Consider the following 25,090-nt stretch of genomic DNA (forward strand, 5'->3'; position numbering starts at 1 on the left):
ATCATTTAAGTATTATTAATATTATCATGCAACAATAAATTAAAGGTGTAAATAAAACATTGAATATACCTTATTTAAGTGGAGATATTAAATCGTTCTCATTCTAAGACAATAAATATTTGAACATTACTTATTAATATATTCAAATCACACACATAATTTGAAAATATTAATAAAAACGATCTGGTTTTAAGAATTCGTGTCGGTGGCGACCCTCTGTGGAGGAGAAGCTGAACACGGTCAGAGTTATGAACGCGAGCTGTTTAGTCCTTTCGGCTTTCCGTACGGACTGCACTTTCCTGAAGGGTGACGTGGTGCTGTTTTGGGGCACGTTCCAATCCGCTCTGCTTCCTAACCCTAAGCAGGGCACTGCCCTCGCGTTCCCTTTTGGACTACAGTCAGAACTAGAACGCTGCAGACATTTAGAACCACGGAGGTAACTCTAGAACTTCATATCTAGAACATTAAAGTTGGAGTTAGAGTTACAACTTTATTATTGCTACAATACTAGATCTGGAGATAGGGCACTAGCGAGATGTTATTGGAGCACGTTCTGTAGGTGACCGTCAGTGTAAAGAGTCGAGTTTGGGCTTAAATCAGAATCAGAACTAGCTCCAGAACCCACCACAGACCTCTCTCAGCCCCGGAACCGGTTCGGACCCGCCGCAGAGGGCCATGGCGGATTGGGAGGAGATCCGGAGACTCGCGGCGGATTTTCAGAGAGCGCAGTTCAGCGCCTCGGCGCCGCGGTGAGAACAAAACTCACAACATTCAGAGTTAATGACGAGTTCCTTTACTCTGCCACAGCACTGACAAACTCTGAATGTGTGAAGTACCCCGACTTCTGGCTTTAGCCGCGTCCGTTCCACCTTAAACTCTGTAGTAACAGCTGTGTTATTTAAGGTGGACCCGAGCAGTTTTAGCCGGAATACTAATACAAAAGTCTGTTTAATAAAATATACAACTTATTTGAAGGTGATATATAATTTTAATTACTAAGGTGTTTGGAAAGAGATCTGCTTGGAGATGTTTATTTTTAGTGGTTTGATATTTAAAAGTTTAAACAAAAAAATTAAAGGCTGATTCATTCACTCATTCATTGTCTGTGACCCTTATCCAGTTCAGGGCAGTGGTGGGTCCGGAGTCTACCCGGAATCACTGGGTGCAAGGCAGGAACACACCCTGGAGAGGGCGCCAGTCCTTCATTGGGCGACACACACTCACACACACACCTCCGGACACTTTTGAGTCACCAATCCACCTACCAACGTGTGTTTTTGGAGCATGGGAGGAAACCGGAGCACCCGGAGGAAACCCACGCAGACACAGGGAGAACACACCGCACTCCTCACAGACAGTCACCCGGAGGTAACCCACGCAGACACAGGGAGAACACACCGCACTCCTCACAGACAGTCACCCGGAGGAAACCCACACAGACACAGGGAGATCACACCACACTCCTCACAGACAGTCACCCGGAGGAAACCCACGCAGACACAGGGAGAACACACCACACTCCTCACAGACAGACACCCGGAGGAAACCCACGCAGACACAGGGAGAACACACCGCACTCCTCACAGACAGTCACCCGGAGGAAACCCACGCAGACACAGAGAGAACACACCACACTCCTCACAGACAGTCACCCGGAGGAAACCCACGCAGACACAGAGAGAACACACCACACTCCTCACAGACAGTCACCCGGAGGAAACCCACGCAGACACAGGGAGAACACACCACACTCCTCACAGACAGTCACCCGGAGGAAACCCACGCAGACACAGGGAGAACACACCACACTCCTCACAGACAGTCACCCGGAGGAAACCCACGCAGACACAGGGAGAACACACCACACTCCTCACAGACAGTCACCCGGAGGAAACCCACGCAGACACAGGGAGAACACACCACATTCCTCACAGACAGTCACCCGGAGGAAACCCACGCAGACACAGGGAGAAGACACCACACTCCTCATAGACAGTCACCCGGAGCAGGACTCGAACCCACAACCTCCAGGACCCTGGATCTGTGACAGAGACACTACCTGAGCCTTTTACTTACTGTGGCCCCAAAAGTGGGCTTTTTCCATTGTAGACTTCAGGTACATTGTTGTCAGTGCAGGAGTCTCTGTCTTTCTCTGGAGCACCTCCTGAGAGGAGGAGAGTGCAGAGCTGTACACACCCACATAGCCTGGGCACCCATACCCACACCCACTCTGTGTACCCCCACACAGCCATTTGCACCACCGAAAAAGCCCTGCACATCCTCCCAGGGAGAGTGAGGTTTGCCCCTTAGACACACAGTGATAAAAGACTAATTGTAATATTAGAGCAGTATGTTGGTGCTGTGGAATGAGAAAAGTGTGTGCTGTAAACTCCAGTGTAAAATCTTAAAGGTACATTTGTGTTTAAGTGCGTTACTCTGTTAATTAACAATGTACTTTTAGACAGATATTGATTTTTCAGCATTGAAGCGCCTTTAAACAAAAAGAAATGGTTGTAAGTGTGTGTGTGTGTGTGTGTGGGTTCAGGCTGTCTGAGAGGAACTGTATTGAGATGGTGATGAAGTTGATGGAAGAGAAGAAGCTGGACGTGGTTCACACTCTTGATGGAAAGGAATATGTCACTCCAGCTCAAATAACACGTGAAATCAGAGATGAGATTTACACACACGGAGGTACACACACACACACACACACACTCACTTTTCTAATTCATATCACTGTTGCAACTAGACACATGTTGAGAATCTAACGGCAGTCCTTTTACAGGTCGAGTGAACGTCGTGGAGCTTCAGAAGGTCAGTTTTGGTCTGTGTTTATTCTGTAGATTATTGTGAGTCTGTGTTTATTCTGTAGATTATTGTCTGAGTCTGTGTTTATTCTGTAGATTATTGTCTGAGTCTGTGTTTATTCTGTAGATTATTGTCTGAGTCTGTGTTTATTCTGTAGATTATTGTCCGAGTCTGTGTTTATTCTGTAGATTATTGTCCGAGTCTGTGTTTATTCTGTAGATTATTGTCCGAGTCTGTGTTTATTCTGTAGATTATTGTCCGAGTCTGTGTTTATTCTGTAGATTATTGTCCGAGTCTGTGTTTATTCTGTAGATTATTGTCCGAGTCTGTGTTTATTCTGTAGATTATTGTCCGAGTCTGTGCTTATTCTGTAGATCATTGTCCGAGTCTGTGTTTATTCTGTAGATCATTGTCCGAGTCTGTGTTTATTCTGTAGATTATTGTCCGAGTCTGTGTTTATTCTGTAGATTATTGTCTGAGTCTGTGTTTATTCTGTAGATTATTGTGAGTCTGTGTTTATTCTGTAGATCATTGTCCGAGTCTGTGTTTATTCTGTAGATTATTGTCCGAGTCTGTGTTTATTCTGTAGATTATTGTCCGAGTCTGTGTTTATTCTGTAGATCATTGTCCGAGTCTGTGTTTATTCTGTAGATCATTGTCCGAGTCTGTGTTTATTCTGTAGATCATTGTCTGAGTCTGTTTATTCTGTAGATTATTGTCCGAGTCTGTGTTTATTCTGTAGATTATTGTCCGAGTCTGTGTTTATTCTGTAGATTATTGCGAGTCTGTGTTTATTCTGTAGATTATTGTCCGAGTCTGTGTTTATTCTGTAGATTATTGTCCGAGTCTGTGTTTATTCTGTAGATCATTGTCCGAGTCTGTGTTTATTCTGTAGATCATTGTCCGAGTCTGTGTTTATTCTGTAGATTATTGTCCGAGTCTGTGTTTATTCTGTAGATTATTGTGAGTCTGTGTTTATTCTGTAGATTATTGTGAGTCTGTGTTTATTCTGTAGATCATTGTCCGAGTCTGTGTTTATTCTGTAGATCATTGTCCGAGTCTGTGTTTATTCTGTAGATCATTGTCCGAGTCTGTGTTTATTCTGTAGATCATTGTCCGAGTCTGTGTTTATTCTGTAGATCATTGTCCGAGTCTGTGTTTATTCTGTAGATCATTGTCCGAGTCTGTGTTTATTCTGTAGATCATTGTCCGAGTCTGTTTATTCTGTAGATTATTGTCCGAGTCTGTGTTTATTCTGTAGATTATTGTCCGAGTCTGTGTTTATTCTGTAGATCATTGTCCGAGTCTGTGTTTATTCTGTAGATCATTGTCCGAGTCTGTGTTTATTCTGTAGATCATTGTCCGAGTCTGTGTTTATTCTGTAGATCATTGTCCGAGTCTGTGTTTATTCTGTAGATCATTGTCCGAGTCTGTGTTTATTCTGTAGATTATTGTCCGAGTCTGTGTTTATTCTGTAGATTATTGCGAGTCTGTGTTTATTCTGTAGATTATTGTCCGAGTCTGTGTTTATTCTGTAGATTATTGTCCGAGTCTGTGTTTATTCTGTAGATTATTGCGAGTCTGTGTTTATTCTGTAGATTATTGCGAGTCTGTGTTTATTCTGTAGATTATTGTCCGAGTCTGTGTTTGTTCTGCAGATTATTAACGTGGACCTGGTTCATGTGGAGAACCGAGCGGTGGACATTTCTAAACAAGATAGAGGCACTCACCTTATCTTTGGACAACTCATCGACCAGTGAGATTACACTGATGTGTTTGTTTGTGTGTTTGTGTGTGTGTGTGTCACAATCTCTGTCTGAGAAACCACCTCAAAGTCTCTCTCCTGCAGGAAATATCTGGACCAGCTGGCAGAGGAAGTGAATGATAAACTGCAGGAAGTTGGGCAGGTGAAAATCGCGGAGCTCTGTAAGATCTACGACCTTCCGGGAGACTTCCTCACAGAGGTCAGTATCTGTCTCGTTCCTTCTCGGCTCTCCTCAGTCTGTATTAGTCCTCCTCAGTCTTCCTCAGTCTGTCTGTCTCTGTCCTCCTCAGTCTGTCTGTCTCAGTCCATCTGTCTGTCTCGGTCCTCCTCTGTCTGTATCAGTCCTCCTCTGTCTGTATTAGTCCTCCTCTGTCTGTATCAGTCTGTCTGTCTCTGTCCTCCTCAGTCTGTCTGTCTCAGTCCATCTGTCTGTCTCGGTCCTCCTCTGTCTGTATCAGTCCTCCTCTGTCTGTATTAGTCCTCCTCTGTCTGTATCAGTCTGTCTCTGTCCTCCTCAGTCTGTCTCTGTCCTCCTCAGTCTGTCTCTGTCCTCCTCAGTCTGTCTCTGTCCTCCTCAGTCTGTCTCTGTCCTCCTCAGTCTGTCTCTGTCCTCCTCAGTCTGTCTCAGTCCTCGTCAGTCTGTCTCAGTTGTCTCGGTCCTCCTCTGTCTGTCTCGGTCCTCCTCTGTCTGTCTCTGTCCTCCTCTGTCTGTCTCTGTCCTCCTCTGTCTGTCTCTGTCCTCCTCTGTCTGTCTCGGTCCTCCTCTGTCTGTCTCGGTCCTCCTCAGTCTGTCTCAGTTGTTTCGGTCCTCCTCAGTCTGTCTCTGTCCTCCTCTGTCTGTATTAGTCCTCCTCAGTCTATATCAGTCTGTCTCTGTCCTCCTCTGTCTGTATTAGTCCTCCTCAGTCTGTATCAGTCTGTCTCTGTCCTCCTCTGTCTGTATTAGTCCTCCTCAGTCTGTATCAGTCTGTCTCTGTCCTCCTCTGTGTTATAGGAGGGTTTTGTCCTGTGAAAGGACTGATGTGTAAAGTAGATAAACAGATATTTAGTCTTCCTGACCTTTTTTGACCTTTACACGTGACTGCACGGACCTGGCAGTTTTTAAATCTACTTTACAGATCTGCTTTTAATAACTGATATTTCATGTTTGTAAATTGATTTGGTGTGTTATTATTAATCTGCCTTAAGTGGTTTAGTCCCTTACTGTAATCTTTAACTGTCGTCGAGCACGATTCCTGCACTCTGCTCTCCTTCAGATGTTCTGAATGGTGAATAATCAGACCAACAATATTCAGTAATACCATGAAAACACACACACAAACGCACCTTACGAACACTCTCTCTCTCTGTCAGGAGCTGTGTGGACGAGTCGGGCGAGTGATTGATGGACAGGTGGATGAATTTAATCGAGGAGTAATCTTCACTCAGTCGTTTATCAGTCGACACACGGCTCGTATCCGGGGACTCTTCAGCGCCCTCACCAGGTCAGATATTATTATTATATTCAGTATAAACGTTATTACTCTTAACAATAATGGTGGTGTAAAGTCATGTATTGTAAGTTTTCTCAGTAACAGTATGTTGTTTTCAGGCCGACTGCGGTCAGCGCTCTGGTCAGTGCCCACGGCCTCCAGGAGAATCTTTTATATTGTGAGTTTCTCAGCTCCACTCCATCTGTGAGTTTGTCAAATCTGCAGCTGCAGAATAACCCCAGGCTAATCTTGTGCTTTTGTGTGTGTTGTTTTTGTGTGTTTGTTTGTTTGTTTGTGCAGCGGTTCTGGAAGAGCTGGTGAACTCTGGCCGTTTGAAGGGGGCTGTAGTTGGGGGTCGACAGGATAAAGTTGTTTATGTTCCAGAAATTTACTCTAAAACACAAAACGCTTGGATTGACTCTTTCTTCAAACAGAATGGATACCTGGGTAATCTCACTCGGACCGCACTTTTAATCTCACTCGGACCGCACCTCTAATCTCACTCGGACCGCACCTCTAATCTCACTCGGACCGCACTTTTAATCTCACTCGGACCGCACTTTTAATCTCACTCGGACCGCACCTCTAATCTCACTCGGACCGCACTTTTAATCTCACTCGGACCGCACTTTTAATCTCACTCGGACCGCACTTTTAATCTCACTCGGACCGCACCTCTAATCTCACTCGGACCGCACCTCTAATCTCACTCGGACCGCACCTCTAATCTCACTCGGACCGCACCTTTAATCTCACTCGGACCGCACCTCTAATCTCACTCGGACCGCACCTTTAATCTCACTCGGACCGCACCTCTAATCTCACTCGGACCGCACCTCTAATCTCACTCGGACCGCACCTCTAATCTCACTCGGACCGCACCTCTAATCTCACTCGGACCGCACCTCTAATCGCACTCGGACCGCACCTCTAATCGCACTCGGACCGCACCTCTAATCGCACTCGGAACGCACCTCTAATCGCACTCGGACCGCACCTCTAATCGCACTCGGACCGCACCTCTAATCGCACTCGGACCGCACCTCTAATCGCACTCGGACCGCACCTCTGATCTCACTCGGACCGCACCTCTGATCTCACTCGGACCGCACCTCTGATCTCACTCGGACCGCACCTCTGATCTCACTCGGACCGCACCTCTGATCGCACTCGGACCGCACCTCTGATCGCACTCGGACCGCACCTCTGATCGCACTCGGACCGCACCTCTGATCGCACTCGGACCGCACCTCTGATCGCACTCGGACCGCACCTCTGATCGCACTCGGACCGCACCTCTGATCGCACTCGGACCGCACCTCTGATCGCACTCGGACCGCACCTCTGATCGCACTCGGACCGCACCTCTGATCCCACTCGGACCGCACCTCTGATCCCACTTGGACCGCACCTCTGATCCCACTCGGACCGCACCTCTGATCCCACTCGGACCGCACCTCTGATCCCACTCACACTTGCTCCGGTTGGGGATTCCTGATGTTAGGAAGCGTTGTACACCCGGTGGTTTGCTGTTCCTCAGAGAAGTGTGTGTGTGTGTGCGTGCAGAGACGGAAACTCTGGTCCGGCTGGGGATTCCTGACCCGGGGGGCTACATTAGGAAGCGTTTTAAAGGCAGCGGTCTGCTGTTCCTCAGAGGGGTGTGTGTGGGGCCAGAGATCGTGGCTCAGCTGGAGGCGTCGGTGGATGAGGCCCTCACCTCACACACCTGGATCGATCTGCAGGTAAATCTCCACTCAGCAGGAAGATGATTAAACTCCAACCACACACTTTCTAACAGCCCCGTCCCTCTCCCTGGGCTGCAGTAGCCACACCCATTCTCTGGTTGTTAGAGTAGAGTTTTTCACTTTAAATCTGAATATCGTACGCTAAATTCATACGATATTAAACCCTGTGTCTGTGTGTTTGAACCCTAATCATCATTCCCATGTCCGCATAGCCCACTACAATCCCCAGTATACTCACGTTTATACTCAGACTCAGTAGTTATTTTCAGGGAAGCGTGAGCTTGGGAGCCCGTAGTGCATGATGGGATGCACTACACCACGGAGATAGCTCTGCTGTACACTGCAAAATCAAAGGGTGCCTTTAGTGTAATGCATTTTCAGTTCAGTAGCATACTATGTACTACATACTACTCTCAGCCAAAAACGTAGTGTGTAGTGGGCCATTCCCAGTATGTCTAAATGAATGAAACCCCACCCCTCAGCCGATCCTGCCGAGCTGCCTGTCGGAGGAGGATTCGGGGCTTTTGATTGGACAGGTGATTCGGACGCTGGGTGCAGAGTCGGGTGCGAGGGTCCTGGGGACCACCGTCATCAGCGAGGCCTTCATCAACGACTGTGCTGCGCTGTTTGATGACATCATGACACACAAGGCACAGAAGGTGGGCACTGATCCTCACCCTGACCCCCGCTGTAATGGTGAAGAGTCCGGTGTGTGTGTGTGTGTGTGTGTGTGTGTGTTTGTTGGGTGTGAGAGGGAGAGTAGGAGGTGAAGACTCCGGTATGTGTGTGTGCATGTGTGTCTTTGTTGTTTATTATGTGTGTGTGTGTGTGACTTTGTTGTTTATTGTATATATGCGTGAGAGAGAGAGAGAGCGCGAGCGAGCAGGAGGTGAAGGGTCCGGTGTGTGTGTGTTTGTTGTTTATTGTGTGTGTGAGAGAGAGAGAGCAGGAGGTGAAGGGTCCGGTGTGTGTGTGTGAGAGAGAGAGAGAGAGAGAGAGAGCAGGAGGTGAAGACTCCGGGGTGTGTGTGTGCATGTGTGTCTTTGTTGTTTATTATATGTGTGTGTGAGAGGACGAGAGAGAGAGAGAGAGAGGGAGAGAGAGCAGGAGGTGAAGGGTCCAGTGTGTGTGTGAGAGAGAGAGAGAGAGAGAGAGAGAGAGAGAGAGAGCAGGAGGTGAAGACTCCGGGGTGTGTGTGTGCATGTGTGTCTTTGTTGTTTATTATATGTGTGTGTGAGAGGACGAGAGAGAGAGAGAGAGAGAGAGAGAGAGAGAGAGAGAGAGCAGGAGGTGAAGAGTCCAGTGTGTGTGTTTGTTGTTTATTGTGTGTGTGTGTGTGTGTGTGTGTGTGTGTGTGTGTGTGTGTGTGAGAGAGAGCAGAAGGTGAAGATTCCGGTGTGTGTGTTTGTTGTTTATTGTGTGTGTGTGTGTGTGTGTTTGTTGTTTGTGTGTGTGTGAGAGCAGGAGGTGAAGAGTCCGGTGTGTGTGTTTGTTGTTTATTGTGTGTATGTGTGTTTGTTGTTTATTGTGTGTATGTGTGTTTGTTGTTTATTGTGTGTGTGTGTGTGTTTGTTGTTTATTGTGTGTGTGTGTGTGTGTGTGAGAGAGAGCAGGCGGTGAAGAGTCCGGTGTGTGTGTTTGTTGTTTATTGTGTGTATGTGTGTTTGTTGTTTATTGTGTGTGTGTGTGTGTTTGTTGTTTATTGTGTGTATGTGTGTTTGTTGTTTATTGTGTGTGTGTGTGTTTGTTGTTTATTGTGTGTGTGTGTGTGTGTTTGTTGTTTATTGTGTGTGTGTATGTGTGTTTGTTGTTTATTGTGTGTGTGTATGTGTGTTTGTTGTTTATTGTGTGTGTGTGTGTTTGTTGTTTATTGTGTGTATGTGTGTTTGTTGTTTATTGTGTGTGTGTGTGTGTTTGTTGTTTATTGTGTGTGTGTGTGTTTGTTGTTTATTGTGTGTATGTGTGTTTGTTGTTTATTGTGTGTGTGTGTGTGTGTTTGTTGTTTATTGTGTGTGTGTGTGTGTGTGTGTGAGAGAGAGCAGGCGGTGAAGAGTCCGGTGTGTGTGTTTGTTGTTTATTGTGTGTATGTGTGTTTGTTGTTTATTGTGTGTGTGTGTGTGTGTTTGTTGTTTATTGTGTGTGTGTATGTGTGTTTGTTGTTTATTGTGTGTGTGTGTGTGTGAGAGCAGGAGGTGAAGAGTCCGGTGTGTGTGGTGATGGAGGAGGATGTGAAGAGCTCGGCGCTGGTGGAGAACACGTTAAAGAAAGAGAGGAAGGAGGAGCGGAGGAAGAAAGCGTCCGGTGAGATTCAGAGTTTAATTAAAGTTCCTCTCTTCCTCCGCTCAGTGTCTGTGTTTAAACCCCAGATAAAGTGTGTGTTCCAGACTGTGGTGGACGAAGCACACAAACCACACACTGAGGTAAAGTTCAGACACTGAAGTGTTTACCTTTAAATGTTGTGAAGCACTGAAAGGAAAAGGACCGTGACGTTGCTGTGATTTTGGTAAGAAGACTCGTGTTTAACACACTGTAGGTGAATGAGTCTGACACTGAACACAGCGGAAACGGCCAAAGATCAAACACAACGAATGAAGTTATATTAACTATTACACACAGCCAGGCGCTGCCCTCCAAACCAACAGAGGTCGCTGTCTCCTGAGGATTACGCCCAATTTAAGCTTCAGTGTTGAAGCGCGGCCTGACGGTCACCTCTCAGAAATGTAACAGCGTTATAGGGTGTGGTCCGAACGATTCTGAGACGTTTTGTTTCCTGACTTTTTGTCTGATGCTTGTTTTTTGTCGTTTGGACTCGTTTCTCTCTCTGTGCAGTGAGATAAAGAGGTTTTAGAAGATTTCTTCTGGTTTTTACCTTGTTCACGTACTGTGTTTATTAACCCTTCGACTGACTCTGGGCGAGGGATTTGTGACAGATCTGTGTATGTGAATGAACAGTAGTTTAGTGATGATTCGAATCCAGTCAAACACTAAAGGTTAGGAATGGTTTATTAATTCCTAACGGTTCTGAGAACAGAGAGTGTTTACCGACGGTGTCAGATTCACTCAACACTCGATTAAAACCAAGTCTGCTTCGGTATTAGTTTTAGACGGAGACATATTTCCACTTGGTGCCACTGTGTGTCGTGAGGTTTGTTCAGAAGAAATACCCTTTCACCCTTTCACCCACATGAACCCAAAGGAATGGCAGATTTTCATAACGTAGTGCAGTAAATGGATGATATTTGACTTTGAAATGTAGCAGTTAAAATAAAGAGTGGAAATACTTCAGTAAACTACAGACACACGGAAAACGTACTTAAATACAGTAAAACATTAGTTATTTTTGTTACTGCCCACCACTGAAAACAGGACCTGTTTACAAACGTGTGTGTGTGTGTGTGTGTGTGTAGAGGGCAGTGGGAGTGTGAGAGCAGGTGGAGGAGGAAACGCTCGAGAAATCAGAATCAGAAAAAACAAAAAGAAAAACAGGAGAGACGAGGAGAGCGACGAGGAGACAGACACGGCACAAAGTATCTCACACACACACACACACACACACACACTCTTTTACAAGTTCATTTTTTCACACTTAAATTCACACACAATCACATTAATATGCACTTTTAGTACAAAGCTTTTCTTTCCTCTCTGTGTGTGTGTGTGTGTGTGTGTGTGTGGAGAGGTGAGTAAACAGCTGCAGGTTCCGTTTTTGTCGGTGGAGGAGATTGTGGAGGTCTTGGAGGGAAAAGTGTCAGACTTCCCTGACGACGACACACTCCGAGAGCTCGCCCAGCAACTACACAGGTCCACACCACTAAGCCCCGCTCACGTTGTGTTTTAGCCTTGGTGTGTGTGTGTGCGTGCGCGCAGTTCAGAGCAGAGACACTGGAGCTCTTAAACTCTATTAAACTCTTTACTGTAGAGAAGACTCTGACTTTAACAGATAATCAATAAATGCACTGAAACACTTCTGTGGAGCTTTATTTCAATAACAGCATTGTTTTGATGTTTCTCTCTGAGCTAAAGCTGACTGCTGTTTTCCCACAGACCGCTGACACGAAAGTATCAGGACGTGGTTCGTTCTGCTTTCCAGTCATTCGGTTCTTCTGGTTCTGGAGGGAACCGTAAACAGAACGTGAAGGAAATTCAGGAAGAGATCAACACACTTTATAACAACATTCGTCTTTTTGAGAAAGGAGCCAAACAGTTCTCAGGTGAACACCGCTGTCTCCAGCACCTCCTCAGGTCACTCCTTCATTTGGAGAACCTTTCCTGGTGCATCCATCTCCTCTGTGTGTGTGTGTCCTGCAGGTTGTGGGTTCGATTCCTGCTCTGGGTGACTGTCTGTGAGGAGTGTGGTGTGTTCTCCCTGTGTCTGCGTGGGTTTCCTCCGGGTGACTGTCTGTGAGGAGTGTGGTGTGTTCTCCCTGTGTCTGTGTGGGTTTCCTCCGGGTGACTGTCTGTGAGGAGTGTGGTGTGTTCTCCCTGTGTCTGAGTGGGTTTCCTCCGGGTGACTGTCTGTGAGGAGTGTGGTGTGTTCTCCCTGTGTCTGTGTGGGTTTCCTCCGGGTGACTGTCTGTGAGGAGTGTGGTGTGTTCTCCCTGTGTCTGCGTGGGTTTCCTCTGGGTGACTGTCTGTGAGGAGTGTGGTGTGTTCTCCCTGTGTCTGTGTGGGTTTCCTCCGAGTGACTGTCTGTGAGGAGTGTGGTGTGTTCTCCCTGTGTCTGCGTGGGTTTCCTCTGGGTGCTTCAGTTTCTTCCCACGCTCCAAAAACACACATGGTGGATTGGAGACTCAAAGTGTTTGTAGGTGTGAGTGAGTGTGTGTCGCCCTGTGAAGGACTTGCGCCCCCTCCAGGGTGTGTTCCTAGACAATGAATGAATTAATATTACACTGTATATATTACATATGTGGGTATTATTGAATATGTATGTTTTAATGAGAGAAGTTTATTAATGTCCATGTCTGTGTGTGTCTGTGTGTAGAAGAGACTCAGCTGTTAATTGTGAAGCACATTCTGAGGACAGTCTGCTCGGATCTGACCAACATTCTCGTCAATTTCCTGTCAGCTGACCTCCTTATGACCACAGAGACCCCAAACTCCATCACAGCAGAGGTCAGCGTCACCATGGTTACCAAGCACATAAACTCACACACACACAGAAACAACCAAACAGACACACTCAGTGACACATTACCACACACACACACTGACTGTTTGTGTGTGTGTGTGTGTAGGTGAGGATGAAGATTCTGGGGAAACTGCCTGATGAAAGTAAAGCTCCTCTGATGAAGCTCCACTGCAGTGTGAACGGGAAAGTGGGTTCAGTCTCAGCTTCACCTTCCACTTTGAAACTGAATCAGTCTCAACCAGTTTAGCAGCATTTATTTACTGTCTCTCTGTTTCTGTCTCTCTCTCTCTTTCTCTCACTGTCTGTCTCTCTCTCTGTTTCTCTCACTCTCTCTCTTTCTGTTTCTCTCACTGTCTTTCTCTCTGTTTCTTTCTCTCTCTGTGTCTCTCTGTGTGTCTCTCTCTGCGTTTCTCAGAGTGTGGAGGAGTTTCTGACTTGTTTGGAGGCGGTGGTTGAAGAATGTGGGCTGATGTTGAAGAAAGCTGACAAAAAGAAAGAGCGGTAACACTGTATTTCACTGATAACTCTGAGCCCCTGTGAAGCCCCTTGTTTAAATTGTTCCTTTTGGAGTGAAGCTGCATGAATGTGGGCCACAGGAACATTAAAGTCACTCTGTCTTCGTCACGTGTTTGTGGGAGGAGCATTCAAACTCCTGGCTCTTCAATAATCACCTTTCCAATCAGTTCACTGGGGGGGGTGTGGCTTATTGACCTAGGAGTGGGGTGTCTTACAGACGCCAGGGTAGACATGAGGGGGAGTCAAAGACCCGGGGGTGTAGTTTATAGACCAGAGGTGTGTCTTAAAGACCCGGGGGTGTAGTTTATAGACCAGAGGTGTGTGTCTTAAAGACCCGGGGGTGTAGTTTAGACTAGAGGTGTGGTTTATAGACCCGTGGGGTGTAGTTTATAGACCAGAGGTCTGGTTTATAGACCTGGGGGTGTAGTTTATAGACCAGAGGTGCGTGTCTTAAAGACCCGGGGGTGTAGTTTTTAGACCAGAGGTGTGGTTTATAGACCAGAGGTGCGTGTCTTAAAGAACCGGGGGTGTAGTTTATAGACTAGAGGTGTAGTTTATAGACCAGAGGTGTGGTTTATAGACCTGGGGGTGTAGTTTATAGACCAGAGGTGCGTGTCTTAAAGAACCGGGGGTGTAGTTTATAGACCAGAGGTGTGTGTCTTAAAGACCCGGGGGTGTAGTTTATAGACCAGAGGTGTGGTTTATAGACCTGGGGGTGTAGTTTATAGACCAGAGGTGCGTGTCTTAAAGACCCGGGGGTGTAGTTTATAGACCAGAGGTGTGGTTTATAGACCTGGGGGTGTAGTTTATAGACCAGAGGTGTGTGTCTTAAAGACCCGGGGGTGTAGTTTATAGACCAGAGGTGTGTGTCTTAAAGACCCAGGGGTGTAGTTTAGACGCCAACCAGACGCTGGAAGGTGAGTGCGAGTTAAAGCGAGTTGTTTGTTTGTTTGTTTGTTTAGACAGTTTCTCCAGCTCCATAAGCAGTCTTTAATGCAGCAGCTGAGTTCTGTCGAGGATCCGGCTTTGGTTCTGCACCTGACCAGTGTCCTGCTCTTCCAGAACGTCACACACTGCGCTCTGCACGCCCCGGGCCGCTGTGTTCCCAACATCATCAGCACCTTACAGAGCAAACTGCCCCCGGTACACACACACACACTTTCTTACAGAGATATGAAGCCGGTGTTTTCCAGAGTATATTGCTATTGTGTGTGTTTTTTCTTGGACCAGGAGCACTACCAGTTGTTGGTGACATATCAGGGGCTGGTGGTGAAGAGTTTGGTTCAGAGTCACACTCAGGGGGTGGAGCCTGCACCAGAGGCGGAGTCCGGTGGCAGAGTCACTTCTGCTGATCTGGAGTCAGTCCAAAAAGAGCTGAACAACCTCAGCACAAACGTCAAGGACCTGGTCCTGAACCCGAGGAAAGCGCCAGTCACGGAGGAGTGAGACGGCCGGACTGGAACGGACCGGACCGCCCACAGATGCACGATCATTAATATTTCACTGCGCAGATCCTCACCCAGGGGATTATGGAAAATGGAGTCATATGTTTGAGTGTGATGTCTGTACGTTCCACAATAAACAGTCCTCTGTGATGTCTGTGTGTGTGTGTGTGTGAGGGAGGAGGGAGAGTAAGAGCTGGTTTATCGTGTGTATATTGAGAGGGCAGTGGGTTTTAAAGGTCTAAGGGAAATTCTAAATTTGAGTAAAGTTGAATTGAAAAAAATTAAACTGGAAAGTTTTCTACAAAAAAGCTCAGATTTTATAAAGAAATTCACAAAAACATTAACAAATATTGAATTGAGTTTAAAATGAACAGAAATTGCACTTTTCGACAGTAAAGCAGCAGTTGGTTCCACTATCAGCACATTATTAACAATAATAATATCCACCAAGAGCAGAGACTGTAACCAAACACGGAAACAGCGAACTTTGAATCGGACATAAACCTTGTCTTCATTTTAAAGCCACACTTCCCACAAATATTGTGACCTCTGAACAGCACAGGCTTTATGCCACTAAAGTAAGTATTAATTAGCATATCGCTAACCGAGCTAAATCACATCTTAAACTGTTCTGTAACAAACAGCACTTTTCCACCACAGTGACCCTCACTCGGCTCGACTCGTTTCTGCTTCTCCATTGGGTTCATCTGGTTCCGAGCGAGCCGGGGGAGGACTGAAGTGTGTTAAGGCGAGTAGGGACCATGCAATGAAAATAACACCAGAAGTCACAGACACCACTTAATCACAATCACAAACCTATTTATTCATTCATTGTCTGTGACCCTTATCCAGTTCAGGGCGGCGGTGGATCCGGAGTCTTCCCAGAATCACTGGGCGCAAGGCAGGAACACACCCTGGAGGGGGCGCCAGTCCTTCACAGGGCAACACACACACACATACGGACACTTTTGAGCCTCCAATCCACCTACCAACGTGTGTAATGTTAATGACACCTCAGTTTGTGTGATGCTGAGAGTTGGGAAAATAACTTTGCAGTTCCAGTGTAAAACTATGGAAGTAAACAGACACTTTTACCAGTGCGTCTGGAGCCAGGGGGAAGCAGAGAAGGTTAAAGTGAGGATCTAAACCGTGGACCGGTGGTCTCCACAGGCGTACACCGTGCTGGGGCGGATCCTCCTGCGAACTGGACCTGATACATCCGCCAGTAGTCCACAGCGTTTGGGCAGCAGGCTTAGGCAGGCGTCCCTGAACTTCCTGATCCTCCAGTAGTAGACGAGGGGGTTGAGGGCAGATTTGAGGTAGCACAGCCACAGCAGCCAGGTGCTGATCTGGAAGAAGTCGGCGCTGGAGTAGAACTCTCCGCTGAAGGAGGACATCAGGCTGAAGACCACAAATGGAGCCCAACATACTGCAGAGATGCAGAACAGGACCAAAATGGTGCTGAAGGCACGCGTTTTGAAGCTCATGTCTATGTTGAAGTGGAAGGGTCGTCGCAGAGCCGCCAAGCGAACTTTTCCAGAGTCTGAGCCAAAGGCGGAGTGGATCCGTAAAGCGTTTCTTCGGAGTGTGCACAGGATTCCTACAAACGCATACAGCATCACAGAAAACGGCACAAAGAAGAACACCAAGACCATCAGCACCACATAGGCCTGTTCCCCACGCTCCAGCGCGAAGCCGAATACACACTGAGGGGCGCGCGGCGGTGCCGGTACAGACGGGAAACCCAGACTCAGCGGGAACGCCAGGAACAGTGAAAGAGTCCATGAAACTGCCACCAGGGCCTTGGCTCGACCCGGACTCAGGCGGTCCTGCTTCTGCACAATGATCAGGAACCGGTCCACGCTGATGATTAGCAGCACGGCCGCACCCTGCAGCAGGAACAGCCAAAGGAACATGGCAGACATGCGGCAGAACGCTGTTCCAAACACCCAGTGCATGGAGAGGACCGTGACCAGAGCAAACGGCATATTGAGCAGCGCCAACATCATGTCAGAGAACGCCAGGCTTGCCAGCAGGATGTTGATGGCAGAACGCATCGCAGCACGGCGATAAACCATCACACACACCACCACGTTCCCCAGGAATGCCAGGAGGAGGACGCACACCATCGCCACGCAGAAAAACACCTGCAGGGGGAGCCCAAGACCCTGAACTCCATCTTGTACCACAGGAGCCACAGTCACCCACAGAGTGCGGAACCCTACAGGGCTGTTTCCCCACGATGACGAGTTCTCCATGGCTTCGGTTCTGGATGCTCTCCACAACACAGTGGACTGGACACTGAAGTGGACGGTGTGGGGGGCAGTGAATGATTGTCAGGGCAGTGAAGTAGATGGTGGTTTGGACAATGGACAGGGCAGTGAAGTGGACAGTGCAGAGAAGGGGAAGGTGGACGGAGCGATGGTCGCTGAACTAGAGACAGTAACATTTCGTGCCCCTGGAGAAACATGTTCGGTGCTGAACTTTCTGCCGAGTCGCCACTGCACAGGAACTCATCTCAGAACCTGAAAACAGGAAAACAAACCTGGTTAGAACACAGAACCCGGTCAGGAGTGTGCTCTGCAGTGATGAAGGGTTAATTTTAAAGGGCACAGGGAGGTGGTACAGTGTTAGGGTTAGTTTTAAAGGGCACAGGGAGGTGGTGCAGTGATGAAGGGTTAGTTTTAAAGGGCACAGGGAGGTGGTACAGTGTTAGGGTTAGTTTTAAAGGGCACAGGGAGGTGGTACAGTGATGAAGGGTTAGTTTTAAAGGGCACAGGGAGGTGGTGCAGTGTTAGGGTTAGTTTTAAAGGGCACAGGGAGGTGGTGCAGTGATGAAGGGTTAGTTTTAAAGGGCACAGGGAGGTGGTACAGTGTTAGGGTTAGTTTTAAAGGGCACAGGGAGGTGGTACAGTGTTAGGGTTAGTTTTAAAGGGCACAGGGAGGTGGTGCAGTGATGAAGGATTAGTTTTAAAGGGCACAGGGAGGTGGTGCAGTGATGAAGGGTTAGTTTTAAAGGGCACAGGGAGGTGGTACAGTGTTAGGGTTAGTTTTAAAGGGCACAGGGAGGTGGTACAGTGATGAAGGCAGTGAATATGGAAGTCATATTTATGACTGAACAGAAACGGACAATCTTTAAGCAGAAGCTGTTCAGCATCAGTTTTAAGACGAGAGGAAAAACATTTCTTGTAGCTTAGCAGCCTGAGCACCGCTTTCCCCCTGAGCACCACGTCCCCCCTGAGCACCACACGGAAAGGGTTTCAGTTCTTCATCAAACAACAAACATACAGCCCCTTCCTCATCCTGAACATCAGTGTTTGTACAGTGTGTGTGAAGTGTGTTTGTACAGTGAGTGTGTTTGTGTTTGTACAGTGTGTGTGTGTGTGTTTGTACAATATATGTAGTGTGTGTGTGTTTGTACAATGTGTAGTGTGTTTGTACAGTGTGTGTTTGTACAAAGTGTAGTGTGTGTACATTGTGTGTGTGTGTGTGTGTGTGTATAGTGTGTTTGTACAGTGTGTGTGTGTGTGTTTGTACAGTGTGTAATAAGTGTGTTTGTACAGTGTGTGTGAAGTGTGTTTGTACAGTGTGTGTGTGTGTGTATATATATATATATATATACACAGTATGTGTAGTGTGTTTGTACAATGTGTGTAGTGTGTGTATACAGTGTGTCTGTGTGTACAGTGTGTGTAGTATGTTTGTACAGTGTGTGTGTGTATACATGTGTAGTGTGTTTGTAGAGTGTGTGTGTGTGTACAGTGTGTAGTGTGTTTGTAGAGTGTGTGTAGTTTGTGTGTGTGTGTATACAGTGTGTCTGTGTGTACAGTGTATACAGTGTGTGTAGTATGTTTGTACAGTGTGTGTGTGTATACATGTGTAGTGTGTTTGTAGAGTGTGTGTGTGTGTACAGTGTGTAGTGTGTTTGTAGAGTGTGTGTAGTTTGTGTGTGTGTGTATACAGTGTGTCTGTGTGTACAGTGTATACAGTGTGTGTAGTATGTTTGTACAGTGTGTGTGTGTATACATGTGTAGTGTGTTTGTAGAGTGTGTGTGTGTGTACAGTGTGTAGTGTGTTTGTAGAGTGTGTGTAGTTTGTGTGTGTGTGTATACAGTGTGTCTGTGTGTACAGTGTATACAGTGTGTGTAGTATGTTTGTACAGTGTGTGTGTATACAATGTGTTTTTATTCCTTGGCTTTCAACCCAGCATGAGACCTTTGTTTTGTTTTATTAGTTTTGTTTTTATTTTATTTATTTTTCCTTATTGGTTATTTTATTTTATTTTGTTTTATAAACATCTTTTGTACAGCACTTCGTTTCCGCTGTTGGTGTTTTTCAAAGTGCTCTATAAATAAATTTGAGTTGAGTTGAGTGTGTTTGTACACTATGTGTGTTTGTACAATGTGTAGTGTGTATGTGTAGTGTGTGTTTGTACAGTGTGTGTAGTGTGTTTGTACAGTGTGTGTGTGTGTTTGTATAATGTGTGGTGTGTGTGTGTGTGTGTTTGTACAATATGTAGTGTGTGTACGCAGCAGGTAGTGTCGCAGTCACACAGCTCCAGGGGCCTGGAGGTTGTGGGTTCGATTCCCGCTCCGAGTGACTGTCTGTGAGGAGTTGGTGTGTTCTCCCCGTGTCCGCGTGGGTTTCCTCCGGGTGCTCCGATTTCCTCCCACAGTCCAAAAACACACGTTGCAGGTGGATTGGCGACTTGAAAATGTCCGTAGGTGTGAATGTGTGTGTGTCTGTGTTGCCCTGTGAAGGACTGGCGTCCCCTACAGGGTGTATTCCCGCCTTGCGCCCGATGATTCCAGGTAGGCTCTGGACCCCCCGCGACCCTAAATTGGATAAGCGGTACAGATAATGGATGGATAGTGTGTGTACAGTGTGTGTGTGTGTGTTTGTACAGTGTGTATAGTGTGTTTGTACAGTGTGTAGTGTGTGTGTGTAGTGTGTTTGTACAGTGTGTGTGTGTTTGTGTACATTCTGTGTGTGTTTGTACAATATGTGTAGTGTGTGTGTGTGTGTTTGTATAATGTGTAGTGTGTGTGTGTGTGTTTGTACAGTGTGTATAGTGTGTTTGTACAGTGTGTGTGTGTGTGTGTTTGTAAAGTGTGTATAGTGTGTTTGTACAGTGTGTAGTGTGTTTGTACAGTGTGTGTGTGTGTGTTTGTACAATGTGTAGTGTGTGTACAGTGTGTGTGTGTTTGTGTACATTCTGTGTGTGTTTGTACAATATGTGTAGTGTGTGTGTGTGTGTTTGTATAATGTGTAGTGTGTGTGTGTGTGTTTGTACAGTGTGTAGTGTGTGTGTGTAGTGTGTTTGTACAGTGTGTGTGTGTGTGTGTTTGTACAATGTGTAGTGTGTGTACAGTGTGTGTGTGTTTGTGTACATTCTGTGTGTGTTTGTACAATATGTGTAGTGTGTGTGTGTTTGTATAATGTGTAGTGTGTGTGTGTGTTTGTACAGTGTGTATAGTGTGTTTGTACAGTGTGTGTGTGTTTGTACAGTGTGTGTGTGTGTGTGTATAATGTGTAGTGTGTGTACAGTGTGTGTGTTTGTGTACATTGTGTGTGTGTTTGTACAATATGTGTAGTGTGTGTGTGTTTGTGTACATTGTGTGTGTGTTTGTACAATATGTGTAGTGTGTGTGTGTGTATAATGTGTAGTGTGTGTACAGTGTGTGTGTTTGTGTACATTGTGTGTGTTTGTACAATATGTGTAGTGTGTGTACAGTGTGTGTGTGTTTGTGTACATTGTGTGTGTGTTTGTACAATATGTGTAGTGTGTGTGTGTTTGTACAGTGTGTATAGTGTGTTTGTACAGTGTGTGTGTGTATAATGTGTAGTGTGTGTACAGTGTGTGTGTTTGTGTACATTGTGTGTGTGTTTGTACAATATGTGTAGTGTGTGTACAGTGTGTGTGTGTTTGTGTACATTGTGTGTGTGTTTGTACAATATGTGTAGTGTGTGTACAGTGTGTGTGTGTTTGTGTACATTGTGTGTGTGTTTGTACAATATGTGTAGTGTGTGTGTGTGTTTGTACAGTGTGTATAGTGTGTTTGTACAGTGTGTGTGTGTTTGTACAGTGTGTGTGTGTATAATGTGTAGTGTGTGTACAGTGTGTGTGTTTGTGTACATTGTGTGTGTGTTTGTACAATATGTGTAGTGTGTGTGTGTGTATAATGTGTAGTGTGTGTACAGTGTGTGTTTGTGTACATTGTGTGTGTGTTTGTACAATATGTGTAGTGTGTGTGTGTGTGTGTGTTTGTGTACATTGTGTGTGTGTTTGTACAATATGTGTAGTGTGTGTGTGTGTATAATGTGTAGTGTGTGTACAGTGTGTGTGTTTGTGTACATTGTGTGTGTGTTTGTACAATATGTGTAGTGTGTGTACAGTGTGTGTGTGTTTGTGTACATTGTGTGTGTGTTTGTACAATATGTGTAGTGTGTGTGTGTGTATAATGTGTAGTGTGTGTACAGTGTGTGTGTTTGTGTACATTGTGTGTGTTTGTACAATATGTGTAGTGTGTGTACAGTGTGTGTGTGTTTGTGTACATTGTGTGTGTGTTTGTACAATATGTGTAGTGTGTGTGTGTGTTTGTACAGTGTGTATAGTGTGTTTGTACAGTGTGTGTGTGTATAATGTGTAGTGTGTGTACAGTGTGTGTGTTTGTGTACATTGTGTGTGTGTTTGTACAATATGTGTAGTGTGTGTACAGTGTGTGTGTGTTTGTGTACATTGTGTGTGTGTTTGTACAATATGTGTAGTGTGTGTACAGTGTGTGTGTGTTTGTGTACATTGTGTGTGTGTTTGTACAATATGTGTAGTGTGTGTGTGTGTTTGTACAGTGTGTATAGTGTGTTTGTACAGTGTGTGTGTGTTTGTACAGTGTGTGTGTGTATAATGTGTAGTGTGTGTACAGTGTGTGTGTTTGTGTACATTGTGTGTGTGTTTGTACAATATGTGTAGTGTGTGTACAGTGTGTGTGTGTTTGTGTACATTGTGTGTGTGTTTGTACAATATGTGTAGTGTGTGTGTGTGTGTAGTGTGTTTGTACAATGTGTGTAGTGTGTGTATGTGTGTGTGTGTGTGTACAGTGGAGCCTAGCAACCATAGAAAACAGCTCTATAACTGAAAGAATATAACGTTCTAATATCTAGAACACTTTCAAATTCCCCCAGAACTCTGTTCCCCTCAGGGAACCTCTGGCCAGGCATCAGTCGGAGAGCCGCTGGACGCAGGAGGGGTCAGGCTTTCAGCTCAGGGTCAAAACTGGACAAAGGCTCAGGGTTTGAGTTAGAGTTTGACTTTAAACGGAGGTTTAGTCTTTAATCCCGAAGATTAAGGTGTGAAATACTCACTGAGCCGCTTCCTCTGGACAGTGCTGTGGTCAGATCCTCTCCTGCAGTTAAGACCCTGTCGCTGCTTCAATCCTGAAACCGGGATTAAATAAAGCGTCCAGTTCTTACAAATCATTCTCTATTCGTTAAACGAATAAACACCTCTTATAAACAACAATAGGATATTTCAAGTCCGCCTTAAACGTGTCGGCGTGTATTTAAGGTGGAAGGGAGAGTTCCTGCACGGGAAACTGAGATTAAATCCTTGCCGTAAATCCGTGACTTTCTCGGCGGGAACGAAGCATTTCAGCCGCGAATAAGTTCCGCCTCAGAGTCTTTCTCCGTCTCCATCAGCGCCCTTTACTCACAGTCACTGAAGAATCAGAACCACAGCTAAAATCCGAGCCCGGTCTCTTCTCTCTAACACTTACCTCCGCAGCTCCCAGCCGCTCTGCCGCGCATGCGCGTTCAACGCTCACTGCGTCACTAACTGCAGCCAATCAGATCTGGCGCGTGGCCGTTTTATATAAATGTGGCAGATTTCAGTTCAGTTTCAGTTTTATATATATAGATAATACACTGAGAACATCTGTATAGAGGACATCTGATCAGTGAACATCTGTATAGAGGACATTTGATCAGTGAACATCTGTATAGAGGACATCTGATCAGTGAACATCTGTATAGAGGACATTTGATCAGTGAACATCTGTATAGAGGACATCTGATCAGTGAACATCTGTATAGAGGACTATGGGAGGACTAAGGGAGCTTGGAAGCCATTGTTATGAGACCTTCTGTCTCGCCTGAGATAGCAGATCTTTGTGTAATGGAAGGTCCCATGGCTGGGCATAAAGGAGAGGTATTATCTCTGCTAGCCATGGAACGTTGGGCCATCTGGGGGCTATTAGAATGAGCCTCAGGCCCTGCTCCCTCACTGGGGCCAGGATGGGGGAGATCAGACAAAGTGGGGGAAAAGCATAGAGCAAGACATTTGGCTGTGGGTGAGAAGAACATAGGACAGTGTTTATGCGCGAGGTGAATAAGGGTGCAAGTGTCCTGGCAGTGGAGGCAGTGGAGGCGAGGGGAGTGCGTCCCCCGTTGGTGATTGATGTGTGCTACAGCTGTGGTGTTGTCACAGTGCACAAGCGCATGTTGCCTGCAGAGGCACGAAAGAAAGTGTCTGAGAGCTATCCGCACTAATAAGAGCTCTAGATAATTTATGTGAGCTGAACATAGCCTGTTTGGCCATTTTCCATTCACAGTGCATCCTTCCTGAGTGGCACCCAGTTAGAGACGCATCTGTCATTACCACTTTCCTCCTTCCTTTCCTTAAAAATCTTTTGTTTTTCCAGTGAAGCAGCGCTGCTTTGCGTGTGAGTCACTGTTACATGGCGACGAGGATCTTGTAGGGAGTTTAATTGGAGAGAATAAGTCCATTTCATAAAGCCACTCATTCTCATTACCCCTAACCCTAAAGGGGCACTTGAATGGCTGCAGCCATGAGTCCCTGTAGTCTCAGACGTGTGAAATTGAAGTATTGCCCCTTCTCTGAATTGTGAAAGGCAGTTGATGAGACTGGACATGCTCCTGTGACAGGTGCCCGTGCATGGAAATGGAATTCAGCTCCAAACCCAGGAACGTGATGTGAGAGGGAGCAAAGTGGCTTTGGTTAGATTCACTCTGAAGCCAAGGGATCCCAAGTGGAAGAGCACCATATGAGTGTCCCTTAAAACTTGGTCTCTGCTGTGGTGGAAAATTATGACAGAAATACGGAAGCTGAATCTCAAATGAGAGAACATTTTATAACATTTGTGGCTCTCTACCTCTGATTACCATAGCTCTCATTTCTTTACCTTATATGGCTACGAACCAAGTTACCATTGTTCACATTCCATTTGCTTTCTTTGCACATCAACCACATTCTACTTCGTCCTGTTCTCAGTATGACTCCGAGCCATTTTACCATTTGTTTAACTCTCTTTTGCATATCTTTCACCTTTCACAATGCACTCTGTGCAGGAGGCAGGAGGAATTGATTGGAAGGTGTCGATATGCTGTTATTTGAAACACACACACACACACACACACACACAAAGTGAAGTGTGTTGCGTGGCTGAGGGAGGAACAGTCATAACTGGTGCAAGGGCGCCATCTAGTGGCAAAGACAGTAGCATCAATGCGAGTTGCTGCTGATATCCCACATTTGAGTGTATTTGGACTGTAGCCTTTGTTAAACATGTGGGGATTGTGTTGTGGGTGATGTGGGGATTGGAAAGTAGGGTGTGTAGTTTTTATGGGGGTGGATCGGGCAGCATTTGTTCTGGGTAGAACAGGAACTATTGATATAGCTCCAGTCACAAGATTGGGACCTCTAAGAACTGCGGAGCTGAGCACACCAGCTGAGAGATTTTTTTCTTCTTGCTTTTAGGGGGAGGAAACCTCACATTTGAGTCCAATGGGCTGGTAACCTGGGAATCTGGACTGGAATCCTCCTGAGCCCATGACTCAGGTTGACCTCTTACTCACTTTATAAAGCATGAGATGCAGTAGATGTAACCCCTGATAAAGATGGCACCCTTTCTTCTGCCTGTGTCCTGCCAAGAGGCTGCTGAAAAAGCACTGTGGGACATGGAACGTGCAGTACCACTGAGCCATCTGGCAGTGCATCAGCAGCTCCTGTGGTCATGGTTCCTAAAAAAGAGGGATAGTGGAGGTTCTGTGTAGACTACAAATGCTTGAATCAAGTGACAAGGAAAGACTATTACCCTTTGCCAAGGGTGAATGAATCTCTTGATTTGGTGGATGGGTCATCCTTGTTCTCTGCACTTGACCTCGGAAATGGATACTGGCAGGTCCCACTGCTAGGG

At 46.1% G+C, this 25,090-nt stretch overlaps 2 protein-coding genes across 3 annotated transcripts; one reads left to right on the forward strand and one right to left on the reverse strand.

Moving 5' to 3' along the window:
* The first annotated feature begins 378 nt into the window (after positions 1-378).
* Positions 379-15,054, forward strand: ufl1 (UFM1-specific ligase 1). Its single transcript, XM_066677462.1, has 19 exons — positions 379-749; positions 2,546-2,691; positions 2,786-2,814; positions 4,467-4,564; positions 4,658-4,772; positions 5,927-6,057; positions 6,165-6,223; positions 6,346-6,492; positions 7,612-7,787; positions 8,273-8,449; positions 9,980-10,091; positions 11,198-11,317; positions 11,468-11,591; positions 11,835-12,001; positions 12,772-12,902; positions 13,025-13,105; positions 13,334-13,419; positions 14,397-14,577; positions 14,665-15,054. The coding sequence occupies exons 1-19, from the start codon at positions 676-678 to the stop codon at positions 14,878-14,880; spliced, it is 2,370 nt and encodes a 789-aa protein (XP_066533559.1). The 5' UTR covers positions 379-675; the 3' UTR covers positions 14,881-15,054.
* A 140-nt stretch (positions 15,055-15,194) lies between these two features.
* On the reverse strand, positions 15,195-22,698 carry gpr63 (G protein-coupled receptor 63). 2 transcript variants are annotated; one of them, XM_066676038.1, is made up of 3 exons: positions 22,652-22,698; positions 22,242-22,313; positions 15,195-17,404 (listed from the first exon to the last, which is right to left on the reverse strand). In XM_066676038.1, the coding sequence occupies exon 3, from the start codon at positions 17,135-17,137 to the stop codon at positions 16,022-16,024; it is 1,116 nt and encodes a 371-aa protein (XP_066532135.1). In that variant the 5' UTR covers positions 17,138-17,404; positions 22,242-22,313; positions 22,652-22,698; the 3' UTR covers positions 15,195-16,021. The 2 variants fall into 2 exon arrangements, with proteins under 2 accessions (XP_066532135.1, XP_066532134.1); XM_066676037.1 differs by having other exon boundaries at positions 22,490-22,696.
* Between the last annotated feature and the right edge of the window lie 2,392 nt (positions 22,699-25,090).

Source organism: Hoplias malabaricus, chromosome 7, assembly GCF_029633855.1.
Source record: "Hoplias malabaricus isolate fHopMal1 chromosome 7, fHopMal1.hap1, whole genome shotgun sequence".
NCBI lineage: Eukaryota > Metazoa > Chordata > Actinopteri > Characiformes > Erythrinidae > Hoplias > Hoplias malabaricus.